Here is a 20,037-nt window from a genome sequence, read left to right as displayed (position 1 = left end):
CCCAGATAGATTATGGACTCATTTCTTAATTTCTGGCAGTGTTTAAGACCAGTCTGGACGGGCCTCCGAGTTGTAGGATATGGGGTTATAATTGTTAAAGTTACTAAAGCTTATGTTTACCAGAAAGCCCTGTAGGAAGGCACAGCTGCAGGCTAAGCAGTTAGAGGTCGGTTGGGAGGTCAGAGACAGCTATGCATGGACAGCATGTGAATGGGAAGCTGATTGGGTGATGGGACGCGTGGACAGCAGGCTATAGCTGGGCCAGTCAGTGGGTGCCCTTCTTCTGTTAAGTTTTGGCTATGTCTGGCAGAAGTTGAAGGTATAAAAGGGGAGTGTTTTCTACAATAAAGTAATTTTATTTGCATGCACAAGGGGGTCTATGTGTCTTTGTTCCCCATTGCTACACCGAGTAACCTGGTCTAGCAGAAGGTGTTCTTGCCCATGTGGGCAAGATGATTTTTAAGGTCACTTCCAATCCAAACCATTCTGTGATTCTATGAAGTGCACTAAATTGCAAGTGTTTCCTAACAGGTAATTTTTGTGATTAAGAACTGATGGCAACAAAAATACTGCTCTATTCTGAGTAATTAACAGATTACAGCTTGGAAAATTTGAAAAACGTCCTATCCATTTGTCTGTAAACTGCACACTGCTTCTCCCCCTGCTTTGCCTTCTCTGTCTCTCTGGGCCTAGCTTAAAGCTACAGGACCCATTTCCAAGCAAAAAGACAGACAATGGTGATACTAGCATCATAAAGTCACCCCAGGACATCATTTCAAGCAAGGTTAATTAATACAACTGATGTGATTTGGCATTTTTCCCCAGAGGGCTTGAAAATCAACACTTTTGTTGTATCCAGTTATTTGTCACTAAGACAAAACCAGAATGACAAAAAGTAATGTCTGTTTGAAGGTTCTCCTCACACTGTTTTTCATCTTTAAGCATATATTATAATAGATGCTCCATGAAGTTAGACAGCAGTAGATTGAAAAGGCTACTTACACTCAGTGGTATAAGAGCCATATACACAGCCTGGAAATCATAGAATGGTTTGTAGTGTTTTCATGTTCGCTGAATTCTGTGTGCTAAATTTAGTGTAGTGGTCTTAGTGTTTACTCTCTTTTTCTCCTGTGAAATAGGATTACGAGAGGCAAAGCAGGCTCAAGCTTAAAGATAAAATAGATTTATTAACACACACCAAAAGAAGGAAAAATGAAAATCAAAATGAAAACTTTCAAAGCACTCCTCCTCCCCACTAACAATTCACTTTCTCACATACAACATAGAGACAAAACCTGTAATTTTCAGTCAGTTTCACCATTTAAAATAGTCTTTCATCAGTTCTTTGGGGAGAGGAGTCTCTCTTAAGAGTCCTATGGAGACATTGCCACAAGAAGAACAGTCCTCTGGTGGCTTCCATGCCACAAATCTGCAGCCATCCTAAAGGAACCTCTTCAAACTGTGAAATCCTACCCATTAGCAGCTTTCCCAACACTGCATATGGACTATATCTGCTTATAAGGGGTACTGTTTAAGGATGCCTCCTCTAGTGTAAAACAAAGATCTTCTTCTACCTCCAAAATCATCTTCATCTCAAAACCTAAAAATCTCCTTTTCCTTAGGAGCAAAGAACTTCATATCACTTTTAACTGGAACCTTACATCTCCCTCAACAGCATTCATATGTTACAGGAAAAATAGTCCATTCTCCATAGTTTACTAGAGACATCCAGACAAATTATGCTACTCCTCCTCCTTTGTTCCAAAATAGTCTTTTCACTCTCTCTTCAGTGACTTAAATTTCATGCTGTGTCTTTTTATAGTTCAATCACTTTGTCTGTTCTCACTCCAGGAAGGGGCTAGTGCTCTGGAAGTTCCATCTGCTGGCAAGGAAGAGTCAAAACTTGCCCAGGCCTGCGGTGGTCATGTGATCTCTGCTGGGTGGTAGCCGCGAAGATTTTAAAGCCATGCCGGTTGGGGAGGCTGGTAGAGGCCTTCTTTTCCACCCCTCAATCTCATGGTGTGGGCCACTCAGAGCTGCTCTCTGGGGCCCAAAGAAGGAAGGGAGGGGGCTTTTCCTCCCCTCCCCCACTACTAGCTGTTATTGAGCTCAGCCATGGCTAGGCCCCCTCTGCTGCAGCCCCAGCACACGGCCAGCCCTGGGCTGCAGCCTCCCTTCTGCCCTGCCAGCAGCCGGGGGAAAAGGGGCCACTCCATCTCATGGACAGTGGCTCCCAGAGGCCCGGCTGGGTCTGGAGCAGCAAGGCCTAAGCCAGCCTCTTTTTGCTGCCCACAATATTACCTGGTGGCTCACCGGGAGAAAAGAGGGCGGCTGAAACACAGTCTTAGCTTTATAAAGGTATTACCAAAAGTCGCATTTCATTTTCTCAGTAGTCAAACCACATGCCAGTAGCCAAGAACTGGCCCCTGATAGGTCCCTGTCCTTTACAAACAATTCTAAGGGTCCTGACAGGGCAATATTTCATATTCCTCTTTAACTAAAAACCAAACTGTGTTAACCCATAACAGTTGGAAAGGACCTTAAAGATTATCCAGTTCCAACCCACTGCCATGGACAGAAAAAAACTTTCAATAGACCAGGTTGCTCAAAGCCCAATCAAACCTGGCCTTGAACACTTCCAGGGATGGGGCAGCCACAGCATTGCTGGGCAACCTGTCATAGGGCCTCACCACCCTCATAGGGAAGAATTGCTTCCTAATAGCCAATCTAACCCTGCTCTCTAACAGTTTAAAACCATTGCACCTTGTCCTGTCACTACACTCACTGATAGAATCCTTCCTCATATTTCTTGTAGGCCCCCATAGTGAAAACAGTGATACTAGTATCAAAGCAAAGTATGGGAAGAGTGTTTGAAGGCTTTTAGGTTTCTTTAGTATTCTTGTGCCATACTTTAATAAGTACTTTTAATGATAAGCTAAAAAAGTGACTTTAGGCAATGGAAATATTTGCTTCCTAACAAAAAATTACAAAATAGCATAGGAACTTTATTCAGAACTGGTTTGTGTACTCTGTAATAGTGTTGTGTTAGTCTTGCTATGTCAAACCATCAAGAAAAAATGATGCACAAAGCATTAAGAAAAATCCTTTGAGCAGTAAAAGACATCTATCTAAAAGCAACAGGATGCAAACAATCTTATTTCTTTAGCAACAAGCTGAGTTTCTGTGTTATAACTTCATACTATCAACACCATTCAAGTAATCTCATTATGCATTGTAAAATAAAAAGTCAGGACTTCTATTGAAAAAGATCTTAGGCACCACGTGCCTGGCTAAATATACTGTATGAATATACAAGTGCAATCTAATAACTGAAATCTATTAGGTCAGTCTACTTCTGATATATCCTGTTGTCATATTCTCAGACAAAGGAAGGAGAAAAAAAAACCCACAGAGAAATACATATCTGCTTCTGCTCACCTGGAAGTACATGCTCAAAAAACCCACTGAAATTCAAATTCAACCATCCCTGTTCCTCAAGGAACTTGGCAAAACAGCTAATATTAAAACTGTCTTGTTTAAAAGCATGACACTGGCTAAGACCTTCTGTCTTAGAATCACTACTGAATCATTAATATTCTTAACTACTTTAAAAGTAATTCTCCATAAGCATAAAAAACCCTGTCATGTGGATGCAAGTTTCTCTCTTTTTAAGAATACCTTCAGTTAAAGCAGCAACCATTAGAAACATTCAGCTTGGAGATATTCAAGCTTCAAAAGGGCAAAACCAGATTAATTTGAATGAAAAATAGTTCTCAGATATTACATTGTCACATATTGATATGTATGTATACAGAACTGGGCAAATCATTAACAGTACACAGTAGTCCCAAAACTGGGGGGGAAGTGGAAGAAGTCTGAACTTCACGAAAAAATCACTTCTGCTATCTTTTGTAGAGAAGATGCTTAGTAATAGCTTTCCCAAAAAAATAAGGGATACAATGAGAATACAATCTTGGATCTTCTGGTGGCTGACATAATTTCTACCTGCAAAGTCCAGAAGTTCCTTACTGATTTGTTTGCTGACAACCCCAAGTCCTGTGGTCCAGTCGACATGCTAGAGGGAAGGAATGGCATCCAGAGGGATTTGTACAGGCTTGAGAGGTGAGTCTGTATGAACCTCATGAAGTTTAACAGGGCTGAGTGCAAGGTCCTGCACCTGGGTCGGGGCAATCCCAAGTACAGGCTGGGCAGAGAATGCAATGAGAGCAGCCCTGTCAAGAAGGACTTGGGAACAGTAGTTAACGAGAAGTTCAACATGAGCTGACAATCTGCGCTTGCAGCCCAGAAACCAACCGTGTCCTAGGCTGCATCCAAAGCAGTGTGGCCAGCAGGTCAAGGGAGGGGATTCTCCTTCTCCACTCTTGTGAGACCCCATCTGGAGTACTGCATACAGTTCTGGGGCCCCCAACATAAGGAGGATGTGGAGCTGCTGGAGCAAGTCCAGCAGAGACCACGAAGATGATCAGAGGGCTGAAGCACCTCTGCCATGAAGACAGACTGAGTTGGGGGTGTTCAGTCTGTTTCCAGTTCAGAAAGCTGTTCAGAAAAGAAGGCAGATCATAGAGCACCTTCCAGTAATGGAAGAGGGGTTGGAACTAGGTGACCTTTAAGGTTCCTTCCAACCCAAACCATTCTAGGATTGTATGATCACAGGAGGGTGAAGAGTCAGAGAAGTTATCACTTGTTGACAATACAATCTCCAAAGCTTTATTGTCTCTCTCTCTCAAAAAAAAAAAACAAAACCAAAAAAAAAAAAACAAAAAAAAACCCACCCCCAAACCAAAGAAAAAAAACTACCCAAGTACCAACAACACCTACTTGTCCTGTGTTAGATGAGAAGATATGTGCCAGGCTTGGTGTCATGGAATTCCAGACAACACTAGACAGATGCTATAAGTCACCTCAGTTTTATGCCTCTTTAATGCCTTTGTCCAGAAGCAAAAAAACAACCCAAACCTGCTTCATATTGTCTGGACTTGGCACTTATAGAATTTGACACTGGGTTATGACCCATTTGTTCATATATGTGCATGAGAAAGATTCTGATCTTTGTTATATTTCCAGTCTAGCAAGTAGTGTATGTAAAGGCTATCTAGAAACTGCCAGTATTTCCCAGAAACGTGGAAATTACAGCTCAGTTGAGCAAACAAGTACCAGTTGATTGGTCATCTGGTAGGCAAGTCTGCACTAATCTAGAATAATCAAGGAACTATCCAAGGACACCAATCTATAAAATTGAATGCAATGTCAGGCAGCTTTGTTAGCAGCTCAAAGAGTATCTCAGATATTTAAAATTATATTCCTTATCCTTGCTGTGGCAAAAGATCCAAAAAAGGTGACATCTTCGATGTGTAAATTGTAGCAGTATCAGCACCAGAATTAAGATTTTTAACATGATCTCACTTGTGGTCAGGCAATGCCTGGCTGCTCCATGGTATAGCTGATCCTGGCCATTTCAGGATCAATTAACTTGAAGAATGAACAACTGCCATATGCACTGTCAAATACAAAGTCATGTTGGCAATTAGCTAAAAAGAAACTTTTTCAACCTCAGTCTTGAAGGAAAACGAAGAGTAGGCAAGCACAAAAGTAACATACCTATTCTGATGCATGCTTCTAATTTGCCATGATTTCTGCAGTCTCAAACATGTTTCATAATACAATCTGAGAAATAAGACTCACCTCAACTATACTAATCATATGAGGAAGCAGGCGATCCATTCGAACTTCTAGCAACATTACCAGAGCACGACAAACATTTTTGCGTACTTCAGGCTCCTCATCACCAGCCAGTGCAAAAAGATTCTGTTGGAAAGTAGTACCAGTAGAAAAGCCTCAATTCATCTAGTTCAACTTGTATTAAAATGTACATTATTGGCAAACTAAAGTATGCAAACATACTTCTGTACCATCCCACCCCACACCTCAAAAAACTGTATTATTTCCTAAAGACATATGGTTTAGCAAATGAACTCTTCAGACTTTCAATGTGTATTGTTACTCAGTGTTTTGGTCATGTGTACATTAGACACAAGAACAATATTCCCTGATTTTTTTTCCCCTAAACATTAATGAAGTTCTGAAGCTAGAATATGCCTTCAGAATATAACAGCAGCAAATAAAATACCCTGGTTAAGCCAAAATATCATCCTTCTAATCCACATTCAGTAGTAGTATTCAGAGAGACCCATAATCTAGACTCAGTGACATGGTGATCCCTGTACCGAACTCTCCATCACAGCTAAGTGACAGACTGCTGCCAGTACCTTGATGCAAGAAGAGTTTCCTGTATTTATGAAAAGGAAGCATTTTCAAAATACTAATTTCTTGGGCTGGGAGAGTGCTTAGACTAATTTGAGCATAAGCATGCAGAATTACTTTCAACCCACGGTGATTGAAGCTAAGAATGGGAAGCCATCAATGTGGAGTTTAGGGGTAGTGGTGGTTGTAAAACATTATTCAAAGCTCTTGATAAATTAGATATGTTATTTGACTTACCCCTCCAACCAAAAATGCACTCACCTCAATAAAAGAATCTATGTGCAACATAAGAGCTTGGGTTCTGCTGATGATAAATTGATTGACACATGCAACAGCATGAGACCTACAAATTGAACAGTTAAAATATATATGCTTTTCATGTCTTAAACATTTTCTAAACTGTACATAGGCATCAAAAACATTAGGAAGTAAATCACACTGTCCAAGCATCTTCTAGAGACAAGAGGGATTAAATCTGAACATCTATATTGATACAAATAAAAATCACTAAACCACATTTTTAAGTACTACCTTATACTCCAATATATCTAATAAATAATTTTAAATTAGGTATTCAGTAAACAAGAACCATAGCAAGATGACTACGTGGCACATTTGTTCCAAACAGTATGTAAGGATGTTCTTTTTCAGTATATTATGATTATCAATTTTCTCTGATATTGTTGCCAGATGAAGAATCCTTTGCACCTGGTGAGCTAACACAATACTTATTTTTCAGACCACTGGCTTATGGAGTCACACAATGCTTTTCTGTAGGAAGAAGAACTGGAAAGCAGTTATGCCAACTTTTATCAGTTAAATGGGCAGTCAGGTATGACTTTGGGGTCGCCGACCACCAGGGACCACCAAAAAGAACCTCAGGACAGAAGAATGCATGTGTCAAAGGGAGGGAAAATATGTTAATGACTTTGGGGAAATTATTATAATACATATGTTTCTTCTGGGAAAGTCTATGTATATGTATGCAAAATATAGTATATAAACAGGAGCTCTTTCTGTACTCAGGATGCATGATATTTTGGAGGAGATATCCTCCCATGCATCCAGCTGAATAAAGAATGCCTGTTTCTTAATGCTACATCAGTGTTAAGGAGTTTTATTTTCGCAGATTTTTGGTAACAATGTTAACAATTCCATACAAGTTAACATGGTGACATTTTAGTGTGCTCTTCTTCATTGCTAAGTATCCAACTGCCTTTACAAGAATTTTACCATTTAATGAGACCAATATGCATCAGTAATATAGTTGTAGCTTAGAACAAATACACACTTGCATTAGGATACATAATAAAACACTCGTGGTAGAAACAAACTAAAAGTGAAGAGCTGGTTCTTCTGTTCTATTTCATGCAAAGCCATTGCTTACAAGTCTTTTTCATTCTCAGAGACACAAAAGCCAAATTATATAAGTAAAGGCACAAGATAAAGCTACCTTTAAAAGCCTCTGAAGATCCATTCAAGTATTTTTACTAATGTAACTCCAAACAACTAGTCTCTTCAGACATTTCTTGAAGAAAGTCTCATAAAAATGTTCAGAATTGTCTCTTCACAGATTTAAATACTGATAATATTTAAATACTGTTAAGTACTAATAGTATTTTACTGACACAACTAATATTCTTCATACTTCAGTACTATGTACTGAAACCAGGCAACAGGTTAGCAGATGATCTGCTTTAAAGTTGAAACTCGTTTACCTATCTCAAAGCAAAAGCTTATCTGTCTACAAGTGCCAGTTCATGCTTTGTTATATATTTTTCTTAGTGTGCATTTATTTAAGGTGGGTTTCTAAACCTTATTTAAATCCTATCAAGATATATTCCTAGTTATACTTTTCCTTTTACTCTTCACCATCTATACTACTGCTGGCAATAACTGAGCCCTCCAAGTTGCAGAATCTTTCAATATAATTTTCAAAGAGGAGTCCAAAAACACATTTCAGAGAATCACACAGAATGACTGAGGTTGGAAGGGACCTCTGTAGATCATTTGCTTAAGTAGGGCCACCTACACCTGGTTGCACAGGACTACATCACAACAGTGTGAGAGACTGGAAGGATTGCTGGCTTGAAACATTTTGGGTGCATGTGAGGGAAGAGGCAGGTTGGGCCTTGCTCTGGTGAGGCAATGCCCTGCTCCGCACACCCCAGGCCTGTATCCCAGCCCCTGCAGAGGCCACCAATCCCTGGCACACTGGAGGCAATGCTCTACACCCTGCCCCTGGAATCCCAATCTAGCCCCAGAGTGGTCAGATGACCAGAAGTCCCAGCTGGGGGAAGGGCCCAGGAAAGCCAAAGGATATTTAACCCAGGACATGAGGAGAGCACGTTTTCACCCTGCTTCCTCTTGGAATTTCTATCAGTTGAACACTGCTGGAACTAGGAGTGGTAGCTATATTTGTTCTTTTTTATATATTTTTTTGTCTGTATCTCTCTTCTTCTAATTCCCTCTTCTTGGATTTTTGAATAATTTAAAATTGGATGAGCTTGGAGTTTGCTAAGTTGAATGGGCCAAGTTAATGCTTTGAGAAGTGTTTTATGTTGATTGAATGCTGCTCTAAACTTTTGCCAAAGTTCTCTGATTTTACAAAGTTGACAGTAAAGCTTTTGTTGTTTTGACCCCTTGAGAATATCTTGTCAGTATTTCTCCCGTGTGTCAAACTCAGAGCACATGAACAACCATAAGCCCTTTTAAGAGTCTTATCGAGCAAGTTTTCTGGGGCCTTACAGATTGCTTTTGAATATCTCCGAGGATGGGGACTCTACCACCTCTCTGGGTAACCTGTGCCAGGGCTTAGTCACCCTCACAGTAAAAAAAGTGCTTCTCAGTGTTCAGAGGGAACCTCCTATGTCTCAGTCTGTGCCCGTTGCCACATATCCTGTTACAGGACACAAATGAAAAGAGCCTAGCTCTGTCTTCTTTGCACCCTCCCTTCGGGTATTTATACACATGGATGATGTCATCCCTGAGCCTCCTTTTCTCCAGGCTAAACAGTCCCAGCTTTCTCAGTCCTTCCTCATAGGAGAGGTGCTCCAGTCCCTTCATCATCATTATGACCCTTCACTAGACTCTCTACAGTAGCTCCATGTCTCTATTGTACTGGTGAGCCCAGAACTGGGCTCAGTACTCCAGGTGTGGCCTCATCTGGAGGGTAAGGGGAAGGATCACCTCCCATGCTGGCAACACTCCAGCCCAGGATGACATTTACCTTCTTAGTGGCAAAGGCACATTGCTGGCTCATTTCAGGGTAAAAGCTACTGTTCTTGTTAATAAATATTAGCAATAAAAAATTAATTTTGGAATTTTTCTTCTGTACTTCTGTTACTTTGGAGAGATTATTACTGTATTAAAGTAAAAGGATGTTGAACTAATTTAATTTGATCTAGCTGAAAGATAAAGAGCTTTATAAGTTTTGGTGGAGTTAAAGCAGAAAAATACTTTTCTGCAAGAACTTAGAAACCATTATCAGAAAATGATATTTTACTCTCTCATTGCTGCAGTCATAACAAAACAAATGTAAGATAGTTCTTTCTAATCAGAATTTGAAATTTTAACCACAGCATTGACATTTTCATAATAATATTCAAATTCTTAAAAAATAATTTGATTTTCAAAGACAGATTCTTGATTTGGAAGATGTATAAAGAGGTGAGGCTGATCTATTAACTAAATAGATAAGCATGGAAATGACTGATGCATGAAATTTCTGTGCCTTCTAACATTTGCATATGCAGAATAATTAAAAAAACCTGTGTTTTAAACTGATCTGCAAAATATCAACCTCGCTGCTCATGTAAATAAATTTTTAGCAGATAACTTTAGTATAACACCTACCTTATTTTTGCACTGCTGTGTTTGAAGAACTGCAAGAATTTAGGTATCATGATAGTGAGTGGTCGGTCCAATACATCACTATCTAAAATTTCAGCAGAATCTTCGCATATCTTCTGAAGAGCACCAAATGCACCCTGTTTAAAAACAAAATAAAAAAAAAAAAAAAAAAACAAAAATACAAAAAAAAATAAAAACCCAACCCCAAAACCAAACAAAAAAACAACCAAAGTAAAAGAAAATCTGTTATTTTACGTTTTGAAGAAAGCTCATAAAGACTTTTTATTTAAGCACTTTATATTGTCATCTGTAAGATCTCATGCTGAATGAGTCTATAATAGGTAAGTGGTAATTTTAATTTTAACATTCAGTGCTCATTTATTTAATCATTTTTTTAAAAAATGCTTAAAAGCAAGATTTTAAAAAAATCAGACAAGATTTTTCTCCTCATAGCTTATAACAGTTGAGCTGGTATTTATTTTCCTTCATAAATACTGAAAAAAAAGATTATATATGTGCATATATACCCACACAAAATACTATACATATATATATTATCCATGAAAAAAGGCAAAAAATAATCAAATTTACATGAAAATACATTTCAAATTAAGCCTCCTTACCTCACAGGTATTGTAATCTTCAGAATCCAACAGGCTGCAAAGCTTTGGTAAGAGGTCAGGCCAATTCTGCAATTCCCCTTTTGAAGCAATGGTTGTTATTAGAATGCCTAAGTGAATCAGAGGAATAAAGGAAATGAGATCTCATATATCTTCACAAGTTTCACGTCATTTTTTCTTGTTTTACTCTTCTCAAAGATCTAAGGAGTTAAGAAATTTATTGTTTTATTAAGAACCGTCAAGCATAAAAAGAGGAAGTACATTGAATTACAAATTATATTTGAAGGGCTTTGAAATGCAAAGGCAGGTTGCCCCTTCCTGCTATCATGAAGGGCTCAGATGTGAGAAGTCAAGCACAAAGTAATTCCAGTTAAGGTAATAATCATGCCCAAACACTGCAAGGCAGATTCTGCTCTAAGTTTACTAAAAACTGTACAAATCTTGACCTCCAGTAGAGTATCCATCTCAAGTCACCCCCTCCTTATTATTATGCAAAGGTATGAACACTGGAAGTTGTCATTCAGTAAAATGATAACCCATTGCTAAATTATGTGTTCACAACTTTACTATGTTTACACAAAACATTAAGGGCACATGCTGATGTCCAGGTGTTAGAAATATTAATTAGTTTTGGTAGAATTGCCTTGTTGATGTTTAGGGCTTGACACGCTTCAGTGATCTCAGACCTAGAGGGAGGTTAGCAAAGCTTTGGGAGAAGGATGTACCACTGATAGTGGACACAAAGAATGCAGAATTTACAGGCCACAAGGACATTTGGCAGAACTCAAAGAAAAGGAATAAACTAATAAAACCAACTCAGCAACTGTGTTGAAATCAGCTCTGACTGGGTAAATGGTAGTTCTGCCAGGGAGAGATTGTGACCACTGACTCACAGACCACTGACCCAAGAAACCCATTGACCTAAAAGAAGAGGAAGACTTAGCATATGGACTAATTAGCATGAGAAGTGAGAAAATCATTAACCAATAGAAGGTAGAATACTAATTAATAAAAGAACTGGGTAACTTGTAGGCAATGAACATTAATGCCTTTGTTTGCTAAAAATGTATAAATAACATAAAGCTTTGATGATTGAGGAGCCAGCCTTTTGTGGGTTACCACCCAGCTCCCTACTTTGTGCCTTTTAGAACAAAGAAATAGAAGTACCTTGTCTCAGTGTGTGAATCAGCACTGTGCACAGGGCAGAAGGCCCTCATTTGGGACAAAAATTCTAAGACAGATATCTACTAACAGCTTACACACTAGGGCAGGTCACCCAGTGATCAGCTGTAGGGGTTGGCTGATTCAGATCCAGCAGAGAGGATGGCCAAAAGAGTCACTTCCATTTTTAACAGATACAGAAATGCCAGGAAAAACTAATTAGGTGACAGGAATGGAGAAGGCTGCTTATAAACTAGGACTGACTATGAGTCCATTTTGCTTCAACTAATAATCTCCCAAATGACAAGTGATGAAAAAAAGCTTTCCTAAGCTTTTTCATTGAGCTAATCACCATATATCCTCTTTATTTGAAATAAAATGTTAAAGCTGTTATTAAATATACAAGAATATAGAACAATATTACATAGAAACCTCCAAAATAGATGCTTTTATTTCCTGGTAAGTTTGTGGGTCCTAAACATATGCAAGTGTATTTTTTGAACTTGAATTCATATTTTAATGTTGACACAAGGTTTTTTAAAACCTGTACCACACAGCACAAAGAAGTTTCACAATGTTACTAATTTCCACAATGTTACTAATTTCAGAGTTAAAAAAAAAGAAAACCTAAGTAAGGATACAACAGTGTGTAGTTATCACTGCTTTTCCAATCACAGTTCTAAAATAGACTCTATTGCCATCTTTATCATCCTCAGTGAGGTGATTTCTGAGAATGGGATTAATCAGTTTGCTTCCATCTTGATCAAAAGGTATCAGCTTTTGTTTGGTTAACATCAGATGCTAAAGAGTACAGATGCTGCATTACTTCTTCCCTGAAGCTATTTTGATGTACTTGCTCATCCTCCTCTCAGAACTCCAGAGATTTTATTTGTGATTGGCTCATTAAGTTGTCAGTGCTTGAACAGCAAAAATATGTATGCATCTGTGGTGGTTTGACCCTGGCTGGATGCCAGGTACCCACCAAAGCCACTCTATCACTCCTCTCCTCAACTGGACAGAGAGAAAATATAACAAAAGGTTCATGAGTTGAGATAAGGATGGGGAGATGATAGTATAGGGTTAAAATAAAAAAATTATTTCTGAGGCCGCAAAGTCGAGGAACAGAACCTCAGCTTCATTGCAACCAGGATGTTATTTTCATGCTATTGTTTTAACCAAATCAAGTATAACTTTGCCTGGGTAATCAGGGGAGAAGGGGGATGAGAATGATTTGTACTTAGATACATAGGCCTTGGAAATAAAGCTATTCTTTACTAGGTCGGGTGAAACTGTACCTAATCATCATATGATAGATGACATAATTGTAATGTTTGTTTGTAGCTGAATATGATTATTATATTAAACCAGAATAATGAGAATTATAAGGAAAGATATTTACCAGAATTCATGCTTGGGTGTATACAATAGAACAATGGGGGCTTAATAATTAACATAGAGTTGTATAATGAAGGGGATATAAAAGCGTATCCTTTTTGAGTCCTTGTCGGAGTTGGATTTGGGTCTGTACCCCGAGTCCCAGAGCTCTTCAATAAAGCACTGCATATAATAATTCTGTGATTATGTGTTTCCTATGCTAATAGAGAGATCACTCACTGATTACTGTCATGGGCAAAACAGGCTTGACTTAGGGAAATGAGTTGAATGTATTAAGAATCAAAACCAGAGCAGGATAATGAGAAATAAAACAAATCCTAAAAAACACCTTCTCCCTACCCCTTCCTCCTTCCCAGGCTTAACTTTATTCCTGATTCTCTACCTCCTTCCCCCCACAGCAGGGCAGGGAGATGGAGCATGAGGGTTATGATCAGTTCATCACACATTTCTGCCACTGTTTCCTCCTCAGGTAAAGGAGTCCTTCCCCTGCTCCAGCGTGGGGACCCTCCTACAGGAGGCAGTCCTCCACAAACTTCTCAAGCATGAGTCCTTCCCACAGGCTTCAGCCCTTCGCAAACTGCTCCAGCATGGGTCCTTTCCATGGGGTGCTGTACTTAAAGAACAGGCTGCTCCAGTGTGGATCCTCCATGGGATCACAAGTCCTGCCAACAAACCTGCTCCAGCGTGGGCACCCCTTCCCACAAGGCCCAGGTCCTGCTAGGGGCCTTCTCCAGCATGGGATTCCCACATGGTAACAACCTTGTTTCAGGCATCCACATGCTCCAACCTGTGTGTCCTCCATAGGCTGCAGGTGGATCTCTGCTGCTTCATTAACCTCCATGGGCTGCACAATATGTCAGAGACTGAAATAGTTCATGCCTCAAACACTCATATAAAGTTTTGTCCATTACAGCAAAACCATGAAGAAGCCTATCCCTGCCTAAAAGATGTCTGACTGGGACTTTGGACTGAAAGTCAAACTGCTGATTAGAAACCCATTCTTCAGTCATCTCAGGCCCAGGGAGAAGGAAACAAGTCAACAAGGAAAAGAAAGAGAGACAAACCTAGCAGTCATGCTGAGAGTCACCTCTAGCTATAGATTTGGGGTGGAAGAGACCACAGCCCACAAAAGCCAGGTTTGGACAGGCTTTTCCCCTGAAACGAGGAGGGAGGAGGTTTCAGGTGTGTGGCGTGACCTCTGGTCAGAGGCAGTGAATACCCACCCTCCCTTACACAAACTGGCCCAGCTGTGGAACCCCCAACCCCACAGGCCACATCCACAGGACATTCACGTGGGAGACAGCTGAGGGGGTGTCATAATGCTTCAAAGATGTTCCAAAGCTCTCCCCAGAGGCCTTGCACCACAGGATTGCACATGATGCAACAAATCCAGAGTCTGCTGCAAGAAACTGTCCCCCCCCTCCAGGAAAAGTACCCGGACATTGCCACCTGGCCTGAGCATATATTAACCCATCAGATTCTGTGCTTTTCAGGGGGACCTTCACCCCCAAGAAGACCAGAAGAAGAGGATCAACAGGACGCCATCGGGATCTATGGAGTGGTGATACTTTCTACTTAGTCTGTCTCCATCTTACTCTCTCCTCCCACCCCCCAAGTTCCTCTTTCCCTATTTCTTTCTCTTCCCTTTTCTTTCCCTAATATTTACTATCAAATAAAATCCATACTATTGTCACTGGCATATGGTCTCATTTGCACCTTATTTTGGGCTGAGGAATACCTAAATAATTTTAATAACCAAACCTTAACACTACGGCTGCAGGGGAATCTCAGCTCCAGTGCCTAGAGCACTTCCTCCCTCTCCTTCTGCACTGATCTTAGTGTCTGAAAAGTTGTTTATCTCACATATTCTCACTCCACTCTTCTCTGGCTGCAATTACATCTGTGCCATAACTCTTTTCCTTCTTAAATGTTACTCCAGAGGCATTACTACCATCACTGATTCACTCAGCATTGGCCAGCAGCAGGTCCATCTTGGAGCCACTTGGCTCTGTCAGACATGAGGATCAAAGAAGTTACCCCTGTAACCCCACCCGCTACTAAAACATGGCCATGCAAACCCATTAGAGCATCTGAAAGAGCTGCTATGACAACTGTGGTAGTTTAGCATGGATGTGAGGGGTTTTTTCCTAAGAAAGTTATAGCAGATGTTGATAGCTTGGTTGACCAATTAGAGTTAGTTATGCCTCTGGAAAACCCAGGCTTAAAATCAGAGGATCCCAGGTGACTGGTCTTTTCTCTTCCAGCTGGCCAGAAGGTAACATGGTAGGCAGTGGAGGGCCCAGGCCAGGCCCCGCCACCCCTGGGCAGTCAGGGCCGGGCCTGGCCAAGCCTATGGGGGCCGCTGCCCCACAAGCAGCAGCCTGGCCCAGCTGTGTCCCCTCTTCCCCCCTTGGCTGCCTTTGGAGGCTGTCGGGGAAGGGCCGGCCCTGGTTGGGCTATGCCCTGGCCTTGGCTGCCAGTGCTTTGAAGTTTGACACCGGGAGCCAGCTCAAGAGAAAGAAAGACTCTGGGCAAGGACATTAACCCTTCCCTCCTCTATGGAAGACAGAGTGATTTAAACATAGAGAGACAGCATGAGACAAAGTCAGTGAAAGAACTGATAAAGACTACTGGAAGAAGGGATGGAGGAAGTGGACATTTCTGACTGGACTTCTCCGGATGTAAACCATGGAGAAATTGACTATTTCTGGTAATATCATAATGCTGTTTGGGGGAATGCAGGTTCTAGCCAAAGGGTTGTGTACTGATATAATTGATATTGAATTGAGAATTTTGAATAGAGTAAGCCTCCAGCTCCTGGGGTAAAGGGAGGTCTCAGCTTTTGAGATGAAGATGATTCTAGAGAGAAAGTGATTTGAAGCCCCCGGCTCTTGGGCTAAAGGGAGATCTCTATTTCTTTTGAGATAGAGACGATTTTAGAGATAGAAGAAGAGAATTCTTGTTTTACACTAGAAAAAGCATTCTTAAATGGTACCCCAAATATGCTGGTAGACCCATGAGTAGCCATGGGAAAGGCTGCTAAAGGATGGGACTGCACAAATCTGCAAAATTCCATGCGGTTGCAGATTTGTGACATTGAGAGCCACCAGACTGTTTTTTCTTGTGGGGAATGTCTCCATGGGACTCTAGAGAGACTCCTCTCCCAAAGCGATGCAAGATTATGTTTAAATGTTTGCAACTGACTGAAAATCAGTTTTCTCTCTATGTTGTATGGGAAAGTGAACAGTTTGTGGTAGGAGAAAGGGTTGGTTTAGAAGTTTCATTTGTTTTTTTCTTTTTTTTACTGTGTATTAATAAATCTGATTACCTTAAGTTGGGCCTGTTTTGCCTTTATCTCCCAAATCCTATCTCCCAGAGGGAAAAGAGAGTAGACACTCAAACCACTACACTAAATTTGGCAAAACAGAAATTCGGCGAACGTGAAACTACTACACCAACTTACTTATATGCTAACAAGGAAGCCTAAGCAGGTAGCAATATTTTTACACCTAGATAGTATGAAGAGACCAGTGAGTACTGGACCAACCTCACTATTAAGACACAAACCTCTAAGGATTCAATACTTAATTACTTCACACAGGAGGGTGCAAAAATACTAAATAGCAACTCTAATAATATAAGCTTACAGTTCATCAGTTGGTACACATCTTCAGAGTTCATATATGCTTGAATAATCCTTGCAAGGACTACTCGAAGCTCAACTCTAATTGAGCTACTAATCCACAGATGTTTCCTCAAATCAAACAATAAAATGCTCAAAATGAAAATGCTCAAAACAAATATGCTTGAAACACAGCCCCTCCCCCAGCTGTCACCACCACCAAATGACCCTAAAGGTGCAAATCCAAACACAGCTGTAATATATTCTCCTTAGGGACCTGGCTGATATAGTTGCCAAGCATCTCTCCATGATATTCGAAAAGCCATGGCTGTCAGGTGAAGTCCATGGAGACTGAAAAAGGGAAACATCGTACCCATCTTTAAAAAGGGTTGAAAGGAACTACCAACCTGTCAGTCTCACCTCTGTGTCTAGAAAGATCCTGGAACAGATCTTCCTAGAAGCTCTGCTAAGGCACATGAAGGAAAGGGAGGTGATTTGGGACAGCCAGCACGGCTCCAAAGGGCAAATCCTCCCTCACCAACCTGTGACCTTCTGTGACAGAGTGACTACATCAGTGGACAAGGGAAGGGCTATGGATGTCATTTATCTGGACTTCTGTAAAGCCTTTGACACGGCCCCTCACAACATCCTTCTCACTAAATTGGAGAGGGATGGATTCGAGGGATAGATAAGAATTGGTTAGACAGTCGCATTGAGAGGGTATTGGTCAACGGCTCAGTCCCAATGGACATCAGTCACAAGTGGTGTCCCTCAGGGGTCCATTTTGGGACCAGGGCTATTCAACATCTCTGTCAATGACATAGACAGTGGGATTGAGTGCACCCTCAGCAAGTTTACAGATGACACCAAGCTGAGTGGTGCTGTTGACACACCTGAAGGACAGGATGCCATCCAGAGGGACCAGGACAAGCTCGAGAAGTCAGCCCATGAGAACCACATGAGGTTTAAAAAGATTAAGTGCTGGTGCTGCACCTGGGTCGGGGCAACCCCCAGTATCAATACAAGATGGGAGATGAATGGACTGAGAGCAGTACTGCCAAGAAAGACTTAAGGGTGCTGGTGGATTAGAGGCTGGACATGAGCTGGCAATGTGCACTTGCAGCCTAGAAAGCCAGTCATGTCCTGGGCTCCATTCAAAGCAGCGTGGCCAGCAGGTCAAGGGAAGGGATTCTGCCCCTCTACTCTGCTCTGGTGAGACCCCTCCTGGAGTACTGCATCCAGCTCTGGAGCCAGAGCATTGGAAGGACATGGACCTGTTGGAGCAAATCCAGAGGAGGTCACCAAGTTGAGTAGAGGGACAGAGCACCTCTCCTATGTGGAAAGGTTGAGAGAATTTGGATTGTTCAGCCTGGAGAAGACAAGGCTCCAGGGTAACCTTACAGAAGCCTTACAATACCTGAAGGGAGCCTACAAGAGAGATGGAGAAAGACTATACAAGGACATGTAGTGACAGGACAAGGGGGAATGGCTTTAAACTGAAAGAGGGAAAGGTTAAATTGTAGATTAGGAAGCAATTCTTCCCTATGAGGGTGGTGAGGCCCTGGCACAGGTTGCCCAGAGAAGCTGTGGATGTCCCATCCCTGGAAGCATTCAAGGCCAGGCTGAATGGGGCATTTAGCAACCTGGTCTAGTGGAAGGTATTTCTGCCCATGGCAGAGGGGTTGGAACCAGATGATCTTTATGGTCTCGTCCAACACAAACCATTCTGTAATTCTATTATATTCTTATATTTTTTAGCTATCTCCATTGTACTCCCCTGACAATTCATTTTGATACCAAAAAGGTTATTTCAATTTCTACTGTGACACTGAGCCTTTAGCAGAGAAACAAGGCCTGCAGAAACTGCTCTCCAAGCAAGGATGTTGGAAGATAAAGAAGAGACATCTGGCTCAGAAATGCAGCTACAGCCAAAACAAGGACTGAGTTTGGGAACTTGGGGAACATGGGGAGGGTTTTATGGTAATGGCCAAATTATAATATGCATGTAGTGACTGTATATTAGCAACACACTTGTAGAAACCGGGGGGGCATGTTAGGAGGAGTTATCCCCTGTACCACTCCAGGTGCCTGAATAAATGATGTCCTCTTTAACACTAAATTGGTGTTAAGGGGTCTTATTCAACCATTTTTAGTAATTTGGTGATACTTCAAACAATCAATTAAGCACAACCTTAAATCATTACTGTAATTAAGAAAATGGAGCATTAATATAGTTCACAGTAAAGCAAATTCACAAGGGATGAGACAGTAGGAAAAGCAGAGATAGACATTTTCCTCTAGTCCAAAGTCCTTAACCCAGATGTCTGGAGAAGGAATCCTATAGAGAAAGCAAGGGATTCTAAAGAAGCAATAACTGGTAGATTATTTGTCCTGATTCCATCTGAAATAAGAGCTCATTTTCTTCTCAGTAGCTGGTAGAATGCTGTGTTTTGGATTCAGTATGAGACTAATGCTGATAATACACTGATGTTTTGGTTGCTGCTGAGCAGTCCTTACCCTGAGTCAAGGGCTTTTCATTGTCTCATGCTCTTCCAGTGAGGACCTGCACAAGAAGCTGGGACAGAGCACAGCTGGGACAGCTGACCTAAACTGGACAAAGGGATATTCCACACCATAGAACATCATGCCCAGTATATAAACTGGAGATGGGAGGCTTGGCCAGAAGCTACTGATTACTGCTTGGAGACAGGCTGGGCATCGGTCACTGGGTGGTGAGCAACTGTATTGTACATCACTTGTTTCTCTTTGGTTCTGTTACTCTCTCTCTCCCCCCCTCCTTTCATAATTACAAATATTATTATCAGTAGTATTATTAATTTAATAAAAACAACAACAGCAAAAAATTGTTTAGATTATTAAATTGTTCTTATTTCAACCAACCCATGAGATTTACCTTTTCAATTCTCCTCCCAGCTGGAGGGAAGATGGGTATGGAGGGGGAGTGAATGGCTGTGTGATTATAAGTTGCTAAGTGGAGTTAAACTACAACAGTCCTTTTTGGCAGCCAATATAGGGCACAAAGGATTAAAATAACAGATCTTAAACAGAGCCTGTTAAAACAAATTTGTTTTAAGTATTTATTCT

The 20,037-nt window shown here is 41.0% G+C and overlaps 1 protein-coding gene across 1 annotated transcript in view; it reads right to left on the bottom strand.

The window, feature by feature from the left end:
* Positions 1–20,037, bottom strand: part of LOC136373265 (transportin-1-like) — an 87,758-nt gene that overhangs the window by 36,638 nt on the left and 31,083 nt on the right. Inside the window, exons 5-8 of the mRNA XM_066338171.1 lie at positions 10,758–10,864; positions 10,138–10,271; positions 6,544–6,625; positions 5,704–5,826 (exon numbers count right to left, since the gene is read on the bottom strand). Of these exons, the coding sequence (XP_066194268.1) occupies positions 5,704–5,826; positions 6,544–6,625; positions 10,138–10,271; positions 10,758–10,864 (446 nt within the window). The remainder of the gene's footprint in view (positions 1–5,703; positions 5,827–6,543; positions 6,626–10,137; positions 10,272–10,757; positions 10,865–20,037) is intronic.

The sequence above is a fragment of the Sylvia atricapilla genome, chromosome W (genome assembly GCF_009819655.1).
Source record: "Sylvia atricapilla isolate bSylAtr1 chromosome W, bSylAtr1.pri, whole genome shotgun sequence".
In the NCBI taxonomy this organism is placed as follows: domain Eukaryota; kingdom Metazoa; phylum Chordata; class Aves; order Passeriformes; family Sylviidae; genus Sylvia; species Sylvia atricapilla.
The sequence above is the reverse complement of the archived record's forward strand: the minus strand, read 5'-3'. Positions and strand labels throughout refer to the sequence as shown.